The following is an 18,395-nucleotide window of genomic DNA, read 5'->3' on the forward strand; positions in this document are numbered from 1 at the left end:
AACCTTAGTTCCTAAACTAGGGCTTTGAGCTAGGGCCAGGCCCTGCATCCTTCTGTGCTTTTGGATTCCTGTGCAAGAGAGTTATATCCGCTTGTATCTTAGCATGTCGGAGTGCTACAATGTCAGGGCCCTTCAGTGTGTCTCAGGCTAGAATACTAATAACCTCAGAACCTAAGGGCATTTGTGCTTCCTGGTCTGGATGCTGGCATGCCACACTGATTTCTTCTCTTCCCCTAGATTTCCCAAGGTCCACAACCCATCTACTCTGGGTTATGAGCCTGCAAAACAAAGCATTGAAGGAAGTTATGGAATCTCTAGGAGATAATAACTTTCTTGAAAGAAGGGGTGATGTTTTATCTAATCATTGTATGTCTTCCAACTTAGCAGAGGGCTTTGCACATAATGGGCAATTAATAAATATCTGCTGAACTAAACTGGAGCATTTGAAGAGCTTTGTAAATAACAAAGACACCCTCTGCCTGGCATGGGCCTGAAACAGTCTTTCCTGTAGATCTGTGAATTAACTAAACCCAGGGCAATTCCTTCTGGCCCTAACATTTTAGAATCCACAATTTCTGTTTATAGATCCTCAAAGGGATGACAGCTACATAAAAGACTAAGTATTTAATTGGAGTCATTGATATATGATTTATTCTAGTTTTCAGGGAATCTATTAACTTAGGTCAGGTTTGCCACTTTTTCTTCTGGGGCAGGAGGGCCCACCACTCTTGTTGACACAGAGCCCTACAGACTACACATGTTCCTGGCCTATCTTTGGTTGCTTGTTTACATTTGTTGGAGGCTCCTTTTCTTGTTGCCCATGGCCTTCTGGCTAACTTTTTTGTGCAGTTCTAGGGTGAAAGAAGGTATTTACTGTGGATTTCTTGATTATTATTTGGTCTAGCCTCAATTTTGACTTTTTGCTAGAGTAAGGTATTTGGGAATTGGGCAGTGCACCTTCTCAGGCAGCCGTCTTAGTTAAAAGTCCCATAGACCTTCTTGTAGCAGTGCCTTCCATGGCTTTAACCATAGGATATCTACAGCTTTGAAGAAAAAATGTTCCTAATGAGCTTTAGGCCTCCAAGCAAGCTAGGATCTTGGCCTATCAAGATGTAGTTAAATAGTAGGTTGTATTCTCAATGTTGCAAGTACTACCCTCAAACTGGCCATTATGACTCTTGCTGGGGATAAGGGAAGGGTGTGTATTTATACCTCTTTTTCCTGTGTGTCTTAAATGACTTATAGATAGCATTCTCTTCTTTATACTTATGATCACAGTTGACTTTGTTCAACATAATAAATTGGGAAGAAAATGAAACAGTAAATGAGTCCGCCATAACCTTGAAACCATATCAGTATTTGTCAAACTCAAGAAGCCTGCTTTGCTTATTATTGGTGAAAAGTTGCTGATAAAATCCATCTGTGCAATCAAAAATTCAGCCTCTGACTCGATAGGCATCTTTTATGTATCTCTGTCTCTTTTAGAACCTTGTTGTCTTGCAGATGGCATCAGTGGGCTAGCGTGACCTCATATTAATCTCTTCTGGGGCCTCTAACAAAACCTTATCTTCATGTTTCATAAGCTCCATGTCTCAATAGCATAATGACACAGAATAGCCATTCAAACACTTGAAGAAAGAGCTTATTCCCTTCCTAAATATTTTTTTCTCCATTTTCTTAACCTTCCTAAGTCTTTTCAACTAATCTTCATGTGGTGTGGATTTTTATTTCTTTTCACTGGCATAGTTATCTTCCTCCAAACATACCTCACCTTGTCCCTCCTAATATGTGGCCCATGCAATTAAACATAATACTGCAGGTATGGCTTCCTGAATGAATGGTAGACTTTTTCCTTTAGCAGTTGGTGTAGGATGCAGTTGAGAGGGTGGAAGGTACATGGGTAAGAACCTAGGAGTCAGTGAACCCTGTCTCTTCATTAGATCTCTGAGAGCATAAAGCTCTTCCATAGGATCTTATCAGGCAGATAGGCTGAGTATTAGCCTATATAGGTGAGCAGAGCCTTATTACATACTTTGGGGGAGCCTGGTAAGGCAGTTGTTCCCATTCAGATGCTTCATTGACCTCCTCTGTGTTCTTTAAGCCATCCTTTGGGAGGAGTGGAGGGCAGTGACTACCAAGATGTGGTCTTGCTGTGTCTACATAGCAGAGAAATAGTTGCCTTCTCCCACCACCCCCTGCCCACTCCTTGTAGCATCACTAAGGCAGACTACACAGGGACTACATCTTCTCCGCTCTCTTCTACCTTCCTAACTCCAGTACACACTATCATTTTCCCTTTTCCCCAATTCCCTCACCCTGACAAAACAGAGCTTTCCCTTTATCTCTACAGATACCTCTGCTCAGAAAAAAAAAAGGTGGGGAAGGATGAGAGAGGATAGCAGTAATGCCTCTCCATTCCAGTCTTCTGGGACTCCTTGCTGTTTTTGCCATCTCTTCTTTTAAAAAAAATTATTTCATTAAATATTTCCTAATCACAGGTAAAAGAATTTTTTAACTATCATTCTTTAAAATTTTGAGTTCCAAATTCTCTCCCTCCCCTTGAGAAGGCAAGTAATTTGATACTGATTACACATGTGAAGTCATGCAAAACATTTTTCCATATTAGCCATCTGCCATTACTTCTTGAGATTGCTGAAGTTAATGGAAGCAGAAAGCTCTACAGGCTCAGAGTGGTGGGGTCCCTGGTTGCCCCTATTCAAAACTGAAACATGGTGAGGAAAGAGTTTAATACCTTTCTGTGGACCCCAGTGAAAAGTTCTTTCTTTGTTGTCTGACAACATTCCTGTTCTCACCTCCAGGTGTGTTGTATAAATTTAGGAATTTATGAATATTCTCGGAAGAAAAAGTTGGGAAGCCCAGTATAAAAGCAGTGAGCTTTGCCCGACCATGTGTACTTTGTACCTTCTCAGTTTTATATAGTGCCAGGCCACAGTGCTGTACTTAATCCGTACATAGTGGCCACTCTTAGGAACTGCAGCCATGGCTGCTCCTACCCAAGAGCCAACCAAAGGTCTAGAGTTAAGAGCCATGGCTGCCGAAGGCTGTAACCCTGCTCCTGTTCCCCCAGCCACCATGTCCACTCAGCGACTGCGGAATGAAAGCTACAGTGACTACAGTTCCACGGAGGTGAGCCCCACTGAGTCCCCTTCCAACGGACTAGATGGCTTCTCCGGCTCGAGCTCCTACCAGCGGTTTGGGGAAACCAATGGGACAACGTAAGTGGCATTCTTACATTGCAGAGGCTTTTGTTCCCAGTTGTGGATTTGCAAAACCTGCTTGGGACTATTTTTGTTCTCTTTATCAGCAGCCCTGTATGGTATGTTTGTGTTATTCTCTATTTTACACTTGGGATAGTTGAGGCATGGGGAGGGTGTGTTAGTGATAAAGTCAGCTTTGGAACTCTTTGCCCCAGAGAATCTGATTTGCTTTTTAGATTTTGTTCTTTCCAAGCCTGCTGATCCTGTGAAGCTCTGGGTGCTTTTTAAAAAATTGAACTGGCCTTGTGATTGCACTGACATAGGGAGCTTGCAGGGAGGACTGGGAAAAGCCTGTTGGAGAAGAAGAGATTTGAATCGAGTCCTGAGGGTAGCCAGAGAAGCCAGGAGGCAGAGTTGAGATGGGAGGGACGGGCATATGGCCGGTGAAAGGGCGCGGGAACAGCAGATGGTGGCATGGATGAGGGGTAGAGAGGAGGCCAGTTTGCCTCAGCACACAGCATTGTGGTGTAGGGTGAGCACTATTCATCAGGCCTAGAAAGGTTGGAGTCATGTCACAAAGGGCTTTTATAGCCAGAGGAGTTTGTATTTTATCATGAAGGGAGTAGGTAATGGCATGGTCAGACCTGACAGGGCCAAAAGAAGACACATAGGAATGGATGGTTCTTTATAGGTAGCAGTGCAGCTCTTAGACTGGCTATTTGTTGTCCCTCTCTATACAGCTGTCCATTATACATTTACAAATTAAACTTTGGAGGCAGTTTTGCTTAGAGCAACAGTGGTACCAGTGAGAACTATTCCTTCCTTGCTGTTTCCTTTAAGTAGAAAGGTTTGGGGGCTGGGCTTGGGGAGGGAACGATGCTATATGGTGTTCTGATGGGCCTTCCTATCCCCTACTCTAACTCCAGTGGGTCCTTGTTAACTCTAACAATTAAATAAAAATGTCTCCATTTGTGCTTTGTCCCTTTGCATTTGAGCCTCAACTACCTTTTTAGTTTTATGGCACATTACAGCTTCCATGTCCCACCCCCCCTTCCCCTCCCCGTGCATATTGTAGTCCAGCCAAACTTGTCTTCTTGACATTCCTCACAAGGCAGTCTGTATAGCCAATTATTTTCATGTTTGACCCCGTTAGAATGTGAGCTCTTTGAATGCAGAGACTGTTCTTGTCTTTGTATCCTTAGCGCTTAGGACAATGCTTACTATATAGTGTTTAATAAGTGCTTGTGAATGACTTTGCAATGACTGTACCGTAAGTCAGAAATGCACTTCTACCTCATTTTTGTCTCCAGAATCCTTGGTTTACTTCAGAGCTCGGCTCAGGCTCAAGCTCCTTCTGTATGAAGCGTCTCCTCATTCCCCACTCCCTGCAGCTGCTAGTCTCCTCTCTCCCAGTACCTTGTATCTATCTGTATCTATCTATGTATAGGTAATCCCAGCTACACTGTATACTCCTTGAGGGCAGGGCCTGTTTTCCCTTTTATCTTTGTATCCTCAGTGCCTGACACAGTGCCTGGCACATGCTGAGTTGTAAGTGCTTAATAAATGTTTATTGAGTGATGCAAAAGATTTACAAAGCAATTTCGGGGGGCAAGGGAGAAAAATGCAAACAATTGGGGGTAGGGGATGCATCAAGACAAATTAGGTTGCTGTTACAGTACTCCAGGTGAGAGGTTTGGCATCACAGTTGGTAGCTGTGTGGATGGAGGAAAAGGAAAGGTTGCCAGAGATGTTGTATGGGTAAAATCAACAAGGCATAGCCACCAACTGGACACACTTTAGAGGAGGAAAGAGCCCGAGATGACTGTGAAGTTAAGAACCCAGGCAGCCAGGAGTGTATTGGTGGCCTCAGCAAACACAGGGATGTTAGAGGGAGGGCTAAGTTTAGAGTAGCATGATTTCTGTTTGGGGCCTGCAAGATATGTAGGTGGAGGAATTTAACAAGCAGCTAATGTAAGACTGGAGTTCAGAAAGAGAGGTTAGAGCTGAATATATAATTTGGGAATCATCTTTAGCTGATCTCTACAGATGTAGAGAGTTTACTTTAGCCCGTGGGAAGAAGGAAAAGAGAACCCAGGAAGGAGCTCTGCCTGTCTGTCACTGATGCTTAGGCAGTGGCTGGTAGATGGAGAGGTAGCAAACAGAGGTAAGAGGAAGCCAGAGACAGCAGGGAAGCCTGAAGTAAAGAGAGTGTCAAGGAAGATGGGGTCATTAGTAGTACTGGACACAGCCCAGAGGTCAGGAAGCCTGAGGATGAACTATCAGATCAGTGAGAAGAGGTCATTGGTGACCTTGGAGAAAGGTTCCAGTTCAAGATGTGGGTTAAGAAAAGCATGGGGAGTGAGGAAGTAGAGAGAGTGAGGATACACCGAGTGTAGAGGCTAAAAGAGCAGGGACTGGGGAGATAGCAGGGTCAAGGGAAGGTTTTTTATGAACGAGATAGACATTAGCATGTTTGTTCAGACAGCTGGGAAGGAGGCATAGAGAAGGAAAACTTAACAGTGAGAGAAAGTGACTGGTCTTGGGGAGTGAGGGGAGGGAGCTGTGCTGGAGAGTAGACAAGAAAAAGAATGATACTGCAGGAAAGGAGAAAGGGATGGATGAAAATGCTGAGGGGTTTTGAGGTGCCAAGTAAGAGAGGGAAGAGAGCTTGAAAAGTCCTTTATTCGTGACAGCCTTCTGAAGTTAGACAGGGTGTGTGTTATTCCCATGTTACGGAGGTTTTCCTACTATTGCAGATCCTGCTGTTACTCTTTATTATTCAAGAAGACTTCCTTATTAGCTCGTTGGGCATTTTCTTTTTTGTTTGCAGATCTTCTCTGTTCATGCTTCATCCTCAGGACTGTCCTTCCAGTTAGGTTCCAGGTGCTTGTATTGGATGATTGGTACTGTGTTGATGGGCCTCTACAACACACAGTGTAGTCATTAGCACAGGCTTTGCTTAACCTGAACCTGCTGCTTTGGTTTTGTCCACCAGGCGCTGGAGCTGCAACCAGAGAGCTGAGCATGGGGCACCCATCTCTCCAGTCTAACCCTCCACTGTCTTTCTTCATCACTACAGATGGTTCCAAACCTTGATCCACTTACTGAAAGGAAATATTGGCACAGGTCTCCTGGGGCTGCCCCTGGCGGTGAAGAATGCAGGGATCTTGGTGAGATGGATCTGTACTGATGGAAGGAGGGAGGAATCCCAGAACACTCTGGGAGAATAGATGTTGATTGCTTTTATGCCTTATTTTTTTGTCTGGTGCTGTCACTTCATTAGTATAAGGAATTCGAGAGATAGGAAATCCTAATGTGGAAATGTAGGGCAGCAGAGTGGCACAGTGGATAGAGTGCCAGCCTGGAGTCAGGAAGATTTATCTTCTTAAGTTCATATCTTGCCTCAGATGCTAACTAGCTGTGTGACCCTGGGCAAGTCACTTAACCCTGTTTGCCTCAGTTTTCTCATCTGTAAAATAAGCTGGAGAAGGAAATAATAAATCACTCCAGTATCTTTGCCAAGAAAACCCCAAATGGGGTCACAAAGAATCAGACACGACTGAATAACAAATATAAAAACTCATTCACAGATACACATGGTAACTCATCTTAAGTCTTAAGAGAGTTGTTACTTGAAGTACTGAGAAGTTAAGTAATTTGCCCTCATGGTCACATAGCATGTATCAGATTCAGGACTTGAACCCAGGCCCCTATGACTGCAAGGGTAGCCTTCTAGTTGCTGTGCCATCTTATTTCTCTTGTGTTTTCATAGTATTTTCAATTTGAAAAGGTTTTTGTTTTTTGATTGATTAGAACGACTGTCTCCCTTGCTAGAAAACAAATTACACAGATAGCTACTGGGTAGGAGGCACAGCATATATGGAGAGTATTAACCCTTTAATATCAGTAATCGGTGTATTTTCAAGGAAGGCCTTGAATAACTTCTCACCTCCTCTATCCCCCTCCATTTCCTAAATGATTGACTCTTACTGTTTTTTTTAAGATGTTCTCTGAGTAGATCTTTGTGTTCAGAGATATCCTAATTTCCTTTAGACTTTAGGATGTCCCAGAAACTCAGTTTGTCCAGTAATTGCTCTTAAGCTGACCTTTAAAACCTCCCCTTCCATTTTGGCTCCAGAGTCATCAGAGATCCTTACTTATCTAACTTTCCCTGTCATCCCTCAACACTGCTATCTTAGAGTTTCTTTTCTTTTAAAGATTAGATATTCTTCAAAGAGTGCTAAAGTTCAGGCCAGGTTCCATATTGTAGAATGAATCTTTATCATGTTCTGCTCTTCAGGACTGCCTAAAGACTTTCTACGTGGAATTGACACAGATATTATTGGTAATTTTTACTTTTACATTGCCTAGCTTTTCCCTTGTATCCCTCCTCTTTCCCAGAGAGCCATCCCTTGTAACAAAGATTTTTTTTAAAACAAGAAAAAGAGAGATAGAGGAAGAAGAAATTCAACAAAACCAAGTAACATATTAAAAAAAAAATGCCCTGAAGTTACATGCAATATTCCACACCTATGAGCCCCAATCTCTGCAAAATAGTGGAGACCTCAGTGACATTTCAAATATGACTAACCTTTTAAAGTTATTTTTTCTCTTTTCTTCTCAACTCTGCTACCTTTCTCCAGTTGGGTCCTCTCAGTCTGTTGGTCATGGGCATTGTGGCCGTGCACTGTATGGGCATCCTGGTGAAGTGTGCTCATCACATCTGCCAGAGGTAAGACGTATTTGTCTCTGTTGTTGGATGAACATTTATCCTTTGGGGTTTGATCACCAGCCTTAGTCCCATTGAACTTCATTAAAATTGTCTCTCCTGTAACTCATAGTCACTGCTTATATAGCTTATATCAATGCACAACCTTTACCTCTTTGAATGTAACTGTTATAATACTGCATGTATTTGTTAGGAATCATGGCCCTCTCTTTCTGAGTGTTTCGTAGTCTTTGTTTTGGGACCTTTTAGTTAAGACACTGGCTTGAGACCATATTCTAATTTTGTGTTCTGCATACACTGAAGCTCACTACTGACTGCCTAATGGAGAGGATAGGAGGGCAGTCCAGCTAGGGGGCCAGTGTGATATTTCTCTATTACTAATGATTAGTAATAGAGAATAGTGATCATGCTGTTCCTTTTATGTGTTCTTCTCCAGGCATTCTTTGCCAATTTGATCCTTCTTGACCTTAAGTAAATGGGCTTCTCTTCTAAGAATGTTTCCCAATTTGTTTAGGGGAGAGGACAGGAAAGATGAACTTTGATAGTATCAGACTGGTGCTTAGAATCCTAGCTTCCCCATCCCCAAGATAAGATACTTTCCAGGAGGTGTCTGGATCACTGCTGCTGTCCCATTATAGCTCCAGGTTTTAAGGGTTGCCGGGTCTGCTTTGCCAGTGCCATTCTCCTTCTCCTGATTTTGCAGGTTCCTGTAATTGGGATAAACCAGTTCTTAGCTTGGGCTTTTTTCTCCTACACAGGCTACACAAACCCTTTGTGGACTATAGCGATACGGTGATGTACGGGCTGGAAGCTAGTCCCAGCTCTTGGCTTCGGACTCATTCCCTATGGGGAAGGTAATTAATAACAGCTTGTTGATTGCATTTTTTTATTGCTTGATTGATGTTATATGAACTATGTCTTTTGAGTGTGTGCATATGCATGTGGAGTGCTCTTATTAATCGCCTACTGTGTGCCAGGTGCTGGGCTGCACTCTGGGAGACAAATAAAAAGCATGAGACATTCCTTACTTATAAAAACCTTTCATTTTGATTTCACTTCATATACAGTAAGTACATATGAGTATATATAGAATAAAAGGAATAAAGACAAATAAATGCAAAATAGTCAATTACAAGGTAGTTTAGGAGGGAGGATATTAGCAGTCGGAGCATCAGGAAAGGTTTTGTGTTGTGCTTTGGTTTTATATTGAAGGGGGAGAGTGTATATAATCTAAACTACAAAAGATTCTCTTCCCCTCCCTCATAATTTCTCACTGCTAATACCCTTCTCTTACTCAGTTTTAACTATAGATACGGGTAGATTTCTGCACCCCCCCTTTCATATCTACTACCCTACACATAACCCTCCTTTAGTTTTTAAGAAGATTTTTGTTTTTAACTAGAAAGAATAATAGGAGTTTAAAATGAACAAGGTGAGAGTTTACAAACATTGTGTAATCTGCGAAAGAAGGATGATTTGATGTTTAGAATCACAGCTGCCCATGTCATTCATCCTCTACTCAGTATTTCCAGTGGTTCTCTATTACCTCCAGGATCACATATGAAATCCTCTGGCTTCTAAAACCCTCCATAACCCAGCCCCTTCTTACTCTTCCAGACTTTCCACCCTCTTCCCCTTCACACACTCTGCAGTCCAGTCACACCGGCCTCTTGCCGTTTCTCTCACAAGACACTCCATCTCCTAACTCCATGTATTTTTTTAACATGTCTGTTCCAGAATTCCTTAAAGTCCCAGCTAAAATCCCACTGTCAACAAGAAGCCTTTCCTGATTTCTCTCCATGCTTGTTCCTGCCCTATGAGATTACGTCCAGTTTACCTTGTGTATATCTTGTGTGTAAATAGTTGTTTGCGTGTTTTCTCCTCCATTAGAGTGCGAGGGCAGGGACTGTTTTTTCCTTTCTCGGTATCCTTAGCGTTTACCACATATTAAGGACTTAATAAATGCTTGTTGGATTGATTTGACATTGTTTTATAAGTTTTTTTCTCCCTTTGAAATGCTTCATTTTAAAAAATGAATTATCTTCTTATTCCATCCCCTCTGTAGGCATATGGTGAACTTCTTCCTGATTGTCACCCAGCTGGGCTTTTGCTGTGTGTATTTTGTGTTTCTGGCTGACAACTTTAAACAGGTAAGGCGAACAAGAACTAAGGGGACCTTCTGTGCTTGGACTTCTAGTGAAAAGACCGAATGCTAAGCCTTTTACATAGCTGTCATCCCTTTGGGGCCGATGTCCTTTGGACATCTATAGAGAGAAAATTTGGATTCTAAAATGTTAGGGACAGAAGGAACTGCTCCAGGTCTAGTTAATTCTCTGATCTTCAGGAAAGACTCTCTCCAGCCCATGCCCAGCAGAAGGTGCCTTTGTTATTCCCAAAGCTCTTCAAAGGTTCCAGTTTAGTTCAGAGGGCATTGATTTATTGCCTGTTGTGTGCAAGGCCCTCTGCTAGGTTGGAAGAAATGCAGTGATAGATAACACATCACCCCTTCCTTCAAGGAGGTTACTATCTGCTAGAAATCCCATATATTCTTTCAGGGCTTTGTTTTGCAAGCTCATAACCTTTTTTTTGTGACGTTCTTCTAACTAGATTCCACTTGATGAATTTTAAAAAACATTTTCCTATTTTTTTTCTCCTGTACTTGAGGTGGTGGAAGCAGCCAATATGACAACCAACAACTGCCGGAGCAATGAGACAGTGGTGCTGACACCCATCATGGACTCACGACTCTACATGCTCACCTTCCTGCCTTTCCTGGTGCTGCTGGTGTTTGTCCGAAACCTCAGAGCCCTGTCCATCTTCTCCATGTTGGCCAACATCAGCATGATGGTCAGCCTTATCATGATCTATCAGCACATCGTCCAGGTATGTGTCCAGATCGGGTCTGCGGCCGCTCCCTCTAAATCTATAGGGACATCAAGATCTAGATGGCAGTCCTTTCCATTTGTTCCTCTTAGCCTCCCACTTGTTTACGGCAGTGTTGTGAAAGAAACACAAAGCTGCTGTCGATGATTTAACCGCACTAGCATTTTTGGAGCAACAGTGCACACTTTACTTCCTCAGATGGCTGCTTGGGACTTTCCTCTGTTAAATCAAAGGGTGAGGAATGTGAGGAAGAGGATGGCTGCCTGCGTTCCCTATTTCTGTTGATTGAGCTGCCAGTATCAGACCAGTTAGTGCCAGCTGTAATTGATTTCATACCACTTTTAATTGGTTAGTGTCCTGTGCCGACTGACATGATGCTAATTGATAGCTCAGCTATCCAGTAACACTGGTAGGGAAAGGAAGAGGGAGTTGTCTTCTCCCTCTACATTTCTTCACATCCCATGTCTTATATTAGTACAAAATTCTTGCATGTAATTCAGACCCAGGATGAACCAAGTACTCCCGGTAGACAAAGAGGCCACATGATGTATTGGAAAGAGCACCAGAACCTGGATGTGAAACCCACGTCAGATTCTTACTAGCTGTAACTTTGGGAGATGGGATATGTTTGATCTAGGCTTCCTCATCTGTGAAATGGGTTCAGGGATATCTGTACTGCTGGCTTACAGGGTTGTTGTATTGTACATGCCACAGAAGTGTTGATTATGATGATAGTCCTTCCTTTTGGATATACAGTTACCCCTTCCACGTCGCAGGGGCTAGGGGCACAGCAACCAGAGATCTGGAAAATCTGTGTAAGAGTTTTTGGCCCTCCCTTCATACCAGAAAAGAAGTCTGAATTGTGGTACTGAAAGATAGAATATGCTGATATTATACAATGCTATACATGTATTTTATGCATTTCTGAGTTTCTGAACTTTTTCTGTGTCATCTGTTGGCCTTCATGTGTCGTCTGCAGCTTCTACAAAGCTCTCCCCAAATTTCCATTTAATTTCTTGTGCCAACATGTGATATACCAAAACCGTGTTGGGGAAAGTCATGATGTGGAAGGAATGACTATTCTCCTGTATTGGCTTCTCTGACCTGGTTCTCTTCATACCTATCTGACCACTCTTTCTCAGTCTTCATTGCTGAAGCATCATTCATCTCCAGCTCCCTGAGGTTGGATGTGTCCTCCAAAGCTCTGTCCTTGCCTCGTTATAATCTTTGCCTTTCTGATCAGATAGTTTTTCATAGATTCTTTATCTTCTGCATGCAGATGATTCCCACATCTAAATACTCAGTTGTAGTCTCCGTTCAGAATTCCAATCCCACATCACTGACTCAGTGTCTCTGGGAAGCTGTCTTCTCTGTAACTCTTCTCAGCGTGTCAAGGTGGAACTGCTCTTGCTTCTAGGATCCCCTGTTCTCCCCTTCCTTGAGTCTATTAAATTACTGCCCTCCTCCAAGGACCTGAGGTTTGTAACCGTAAAACCACTTCTGACTCTTCCTATTTCCTTGCTTCCCATATCCAGTCTTTTTCTTTTTTTTTGATTACTGACTTTTTTTAAATTATAAATTTATTTTTTATTTTTAGTTTACAACACTCAGTTCCACAAGTTTTTGGGTTCCAAATTTTCTCTCCCTCCCTCTCCTCCCCTCCCCCCCCAAGAAGGCCTGTAATCCAATGTAGGTTCTACATATACCTTCACATTGAACTTATTTACCTAATAGTCCAGTTGTAAAGAAGAATTATAACCATTGGAATGAATCATGATAAAATAGAAACAAAACCAAAAAAGAAAGGGAAAAAGAGAGCAAATTGTTTGCCTCAATCTGCATTCAGGCTCCATAGTTGTTTCTTTGTGTGTGCATAGCTTTCTCCATCATCCCATATCCAGTCTTGTTCATCCTACCTCCATAACCCATCTAGCATCCATCCACCCTCACAGTCACCACCCTGGGCCAGGCCCACAGGATAATTATTATCATAGCCTTCTAAACTGTCTCCCAGCATCCAATCTCACCCTGTCTCTGATCCAGCCTTCACTTGTTATCTGCTAAAATACATTTCCCAATGTATATGTTGGGTCATGTCATTCTTTAACAACTCTCTGTGTCTCCTCATTGCCCTCCCAGTGGCATTTATAAGCCCTTCACAATCAGACTCCAGCCTACCTCTCCAGCCTTGCTTTATGCTGCCATTTCTCTTGAGCCTTTCCAGGGAGCTTGCAGCTGACTCAGATACACTGAATTGGACTGTAGCAGGGCTCCCCACTGCTGGGCTTGTAACAATTGACCATCGAGTGTTTATTAAGCACTTACTGTGGCAGACTTTGTACTGGGCACTGAGGATACAAGATAAAAATGATGCAGTCCCTACAGTCAAGAATCTTAGATTCTATCAGAAAATGATGCAGTCCCTACAGTCAAGAATCTTAGATTCTATCAGAAAACATAGTACATATGCACATATATAAACAGGGCATACAAGGTAAATTCAAGGTCATTTTGCAGAAGAGACAACTGGCAGGAGGACCAGGAAAAGCCTCATGTAGCAGGCTTGTAAACTTCTTTACCAGGTTTGGATAGATTCTTAAGAATTAGAGATGGGTGTTGGTGGAGTTGTGAACTGATTCAGCTGTTATGGAGCAGTTTGAAACTATGCCCAAAGGATTATAAAACTCTGCATACCCTTTGATCGAGCAGTACTACTACTAGGTCTGTATCCCAAAGACTTCCGGAAAAGGGAAAAGGACCTATTTGTACAAAAATATTTATAGTAGCCCTTTTTGTGGAGGCTAAGAATTAGAAATTGAAGGGATGCCCATCAACTAAGGAATAGATAAACAAGCTGTGGTATATGATTGTAATAGAATATTATTGTGCCGTAAGAAATGACAAGCAGGATGATTTCAGAAAAACCTAGAAAGACTTACATGAACTGATGCATAGTGAAGTGGATAGAACCAGGAGAATGTTGTACACAGTATCAGCAATATCATTCACTGAAAAACTGCGCATGACTTAGCCATTCTCAGTGATACAATGATCCAAGATAATCCCAAAGGACTAATGATGAAGCATAGTATCTGCCTCCAAAGAAAGAACTGATAATTGCTTGAATACAGACTTTCTTTGTTTTTTATTCATCTTCTTGTACAAAAAGACTAATATTGGAAATGTTTTACATAATTGCACATGTGTAACCTATATTTGATTGCTTACCATCTTAGGAAGGGAAAAGGGGAGGGAAGGAGTGATAAAATTTGGAACTGAAAACTTTAAATAAAAATATTTTAAAAATTAAAATGAAAAGAATCTGAGATACATCATGGGATGATGGAAGAGCTTTGGTCTTAGATTAGAAAGACACTGTTTCAGATCCTTGCTCTGTCCCTTGGAAGCCGTGTGACCACAGTTTGTCTAAGCCTTGTTTTTTGAATCTGTACAATAAGAATAATTCTCTTTTCCCTCCTTCAGGCTTGTTTTGAGGATAATGCTTTATAAATCATACCGTACCATCAAAATATAAGCTATTATTATTCTTTGAGCAGAGTCAAGTTCTTTTATATAAGGAAGATATTTTAACTGCCTTGGACCCCTAAAGTACAAAAATGCTTCTCTTAAGGTAGCCTTGCTTTGGAAATAGTCTCATGATGTACACTCAGAAGACAATGTTATAATGAGTCTCCAGTGTGGTTACCTTGCTCCGTCAATTAGTGCTGCCCCAAAATAGAATGGGCTGTCTCAGGGAGTAACGAATCTCTGGAGGTCTTAGGCAGGATAACCATTGGTCAGATATGTTGCAGAAGGAATCCTTGCTTACTTAGGGGATGCATTGGTTGTATCCTCAGGAGAGTCTATGGTTCTGTGATTAGGACATCTTAGTTATGTAACAGGCATACTCCACTCAACATTATTAACTGATTTCACGAAAACACATCGGGTACAATAGTATTGCACGGGGAATTTAGTGCCGTCGCAACATTACAATTATGTAGTTAGCTAAACATCATTCATTACAGCAGGGTTTAGGGATGTTAGGGCAGGGTTTGATTACTCTCGTATTGGTATTAATGATACAGTAAAGAGATTGTGAGGGCAGAATTATATAGACTATGCCTATAGTAGCTCTCCTTCATCTAATACTGTCTTCTTACGTTGTTGGATCATGCTCTACCTTTTTAAAATTTTATTTTTAATTTATTTTTTCAAATAGAGATCCATCTTTTCTTTCTTTGACCTTCCTTCTTTCCTTGCCACTTCCCTCTCCCCCACTTGAGAAAGCAAGAAAACAAAACTCCTGTTACAAACCTATCTAGTCAAGTAAAATAAATTCCTGTATTGCCCATATCCAGAAAACGTATATCTCAGCCTGCACTCTTAAGTTGATCACCTCTCTGTCAGGACGTAGGTAACGTGTCATCATGAGTCTTCCAGAATGATAGCCATTATGTGATGATTAGAGTATTAGATGATTTTGATGATTGTCTTTTGATCAGCTATAAATGACCCAGCTCTTCTCAGCAGCGCAGTGATCAAAGACAAGTACAAAGGACTCATGAAGGAAGATGCCGTCCATATCCAGATAAGGAACTGATGGACTCTGAATGCAGATCAAAGCACATTTTTTCACTTACTTTATTCTTTCTTGTGTTTTTTCTCCTTTTGGTCTGTTCCTTCTTTCACAACTGTGACTAATATGGAAGCATTTTTACACAATAGCACACGTACAGGTTCAAATTGCCTACCATTTTCAGAAGAGGGGAGGGGAGGAAGAAAAATTTGGAACTCAAAATCTTGTAAAACTGAATGCTAAAAATTTTCTTGACATGTAACTGGGGACAAAATAAAATACTTTTTAAAAAAACAAAGTTGATTATCTTTATAATACTGTTATATAAACTGCTCCCCTAGTTCTGCTCACTTGACTCTGCATTAGTCCTATAAGTCTTCCCAGGTTTCTCTGAAATCATCTTCATCATTTTCTAGAGTACAGCACTAAACTGGGCCAGAGTTTAATAGCCTTTTGGGCATAGTTCTAAATTGGCTTCCAGAATGATTGTACTGGTTCATAGTTCTACCAGCAGTGCATCAATGTACCTGTTTGCCCACAACTTTTCCAGTGTTTGTCATTTTCCTTTTTATCAAATTTGTAAGGTGGAACTTCAGAGCTATTTTAATTTGCAATTTTCTGTTGGTGTTTTAGACATGCGCTATGTTTTTGAGTTTTGTCTTTTAGACAGTTTTGGTGCCTCTCTCTTACCTCAGGGATTCTTAGCCTTTTTTGTGTCCTGGACACCTCTGGCAGCCCGGTGAAGCTTATGGACTTTTTTTAGAATCATATTTGTAAATACAGTAAATTCAGTAAAATACATTGGTGGACTTGGCGGTTCATGCCTCTAATGCCAGCTGCCTGTCAGGTGGAGGTTGTCAGATCTCTCAAACCTGGGAATTCTGAGCTGCTATAGGCTATGCCAATTGGGTGCCTGTACAAAGTTTAACACTAATACAATGAGTCCCTGGGAGTGGGGGGTGAGGGGCGGGTGTGGAGATTGGGGATGCTGGGGCATCCCTAACCTTTGCCTAAGGGCGGGCAGACTGACCCAGGTCATAAAAACATTAGCTTAAGGCTCCCATCTCAGTGAATAGTGGGATCAGGCCTGTGAGTAGCTCCTCCACTTATAGCCTGGGCAAGATAGTAAGGCCTAGTCTTTTAAAAAATACCAAATATAAATGTACGTGTGTGTATGTGTATGGATATATATGTACCTATATATGTGTATATGAGTATATATGCGCACATACATATGTGCATATAGACACTTTATATATACAACTTATTTTTCATTTTGTTGTAAAGACTATAGTAAATTTAATAGTAACAGAATTGCCTTGCTTGTCTGTGTCCCCTTCTGCATTTTTCTGAGTATTTTTAAAATGTTTCATTGACTTTTCTTTTTTCTTTCCTCCTTTTTTTATTTGGACATCGTTTGTACTACCCTCTGACTGACACTCGATGCTTCCACCACCCCCACCACCTACCCCTACCACCACCCCCACCACACAGTAACAAATAATTATACTCAAGCAAAACAGATCAACATATTGGCCATGTCTGAAAATCTGTGTTTCCTTCTGAACCTCTAATCCATCACCTCCCTGCCAGAGGTGGAGAAATGCTTTACCATCAGGCTTCTGGCATCTGGATTGGTCGTTGCACCAATCAGAGTTCTTGTGGTTTTTCACAGTTGTTTTCCTCTACATTTTTTAGTCCTTCTATAGATTGTTCTCCTGGTTCTTATCCCTTCACTTTGCATTAATTCATACAAGTTTTAACAACAATAGCCAACATTTGTATAGCACTTACTATGTGCCAGGCACAGTGCTAAGAGTTTACAAATATCTCATTTGATCTTCACAACAACCCTGGGAGGTCGATGTGCACTCTGTGAGAGCAGGGACTGTCTTATCTGGTTTTTGATCTTAGTTAAATATGTTTTGATGTCCTACTTTCTCCCTTCAGAAATCCTGGGTTTACTCAAAAATCTGACCTTTTTTTTAAAAGTGGTCTTATAATATCAAGATGGCTCTTTATCTGTGTTTCTTTTAGGGAATCCCAGATCCCAGAAACCTGCCCTTGGTAGCAAGTTGGAAGACCTATCCCCTGTTCTTTGGCACAGCCATCTTTGCATTTGAAGGCATTGGAGTGGTAAGGATTGAATTGGAGTTAAAGTTGAATGTTCCTTGGTGCTGTTGATACTTTTCTGGTGAGGAATTCAGTGTTCTGGAGGCCAGATCATGCAGGGGAAACACCAGAAGACCATCCCTGCTGGAAATGGTAGAGCTGTTCCTCAGCTGCCATTTTTATAGTATTGAATCTAGTAAGTCTCCTATCTTTGAAGACAAAATGCATGTTCTATTTGATCTCTAATATATATCAAAATTTACTCTGTCAACACTGAGGAAAAAAATAATACCACAGGCTTCTTAAGGAAGGAAATAAACCCTGTTTACAGTCCTACTGTTTCCATAGTCTTCCCCTAGGAAGAGAGAGCTGCTGCTCTTTGGCTCTACGTAAGTAGTGCCTTTCAAGAAGATGTAGAATTCTCCACTGGAAAAAAATTGCTGCTTGTGTTGAGGGCATAAGAAGGGAAAAAAGCTTTCAGTTTTTATGGATTTAAAAAATCTTTGGTAGTTGTTTTATTGTCTCTTTTTTATTAAAATAAATTGAAAGTTAGAGGAATTGTATTTCAAGCTAGATAGCCAGGAGTTCAGTGTATTAGTATTTTTTGTTTGTTTGTTTTGTTTTGTTTTTTGGAGGCTATCAAGGTTAAGTGACTTGCCCAGAGTCACACAGCTAGTAAGTATCTGAGACTGGATTTGAACTAAAGTTCTTCTGACTCCAGGGACAATTGTTTTATCCACTGAGAAAAGTATTGAGGAATAGAGTGGTAAGAGACTAAAAAGATACAGTGGGAAGGCTGGACTTGAAGTCAGAAGACCTGAGTTTGTCCTGATTTTACCATTCACTACTAGCTGTGTGATCCTGAGCAAGATGC

The 18,395-nt window shown here is 41.4% G+C and overlaps 1 protein-coding gene across 2 annotated transcripts in view; it reads left to right on the forward strand.

Annotated features, from left to right (window-relative positions):
• LOC118843537 (proton-coupled amino acid transporter 1-like) overlaps nt 1-18,395 on the forward strand; it is a 64,014-nt gene that overhangs the window by 12,912 nt on the left and 32,707 nt on the right. The window contains exons 2-8 of one of the 2 annotated variants that reach the window (XM_036751210.1): nt 3,089-3,236; nt 6,298-6,388; nt 7,862-7,950; nt 8,706-8,801; nt 10,013-10,097; nt 10,612-10,830; nt 17,447-17,545. In XM_036751210.1, the coding sequence (XP_036607105.1) occupies nt 3,094-3,236; nt 6,298-6,388; nt 7,862-7,950; nt 8,706-8,801; nt 10,013-10,097; nt 10,612-10,830; nt 17,447-17,545 (822 nt within the window). In that variant the 5' untranslated portion in view covers nt 3,089-3,093. Of the gene's footprint in view, nt 1-3,088; nt 3,237-6,297; nt 6,389-7,531; nt 7,564-7,861; nt 7,951-8,705; nt 8,802-10,012; nt 10,098-10,611; nt 10,831-17,446; nt 17,546-18,395 lie in introns of those variants that run through there. The other variant, XM_036751211.1, reaches the window with a different exon arrangement.

Source organism: Trichosurus vulpecula, chromosome 3, assembly GCF_011100635.1.
Source record: "Trichosurus vulpecula isolate mTriVul1 chromosome 3, mTriVul1.pri, whole genome shotgun sequence".
NCBI lineage: Eukaryota > Metazoa > Chordata > Mammalia > Diprotodontia > Phalangeridae > Trichosurus > Trichosurus vulpecula.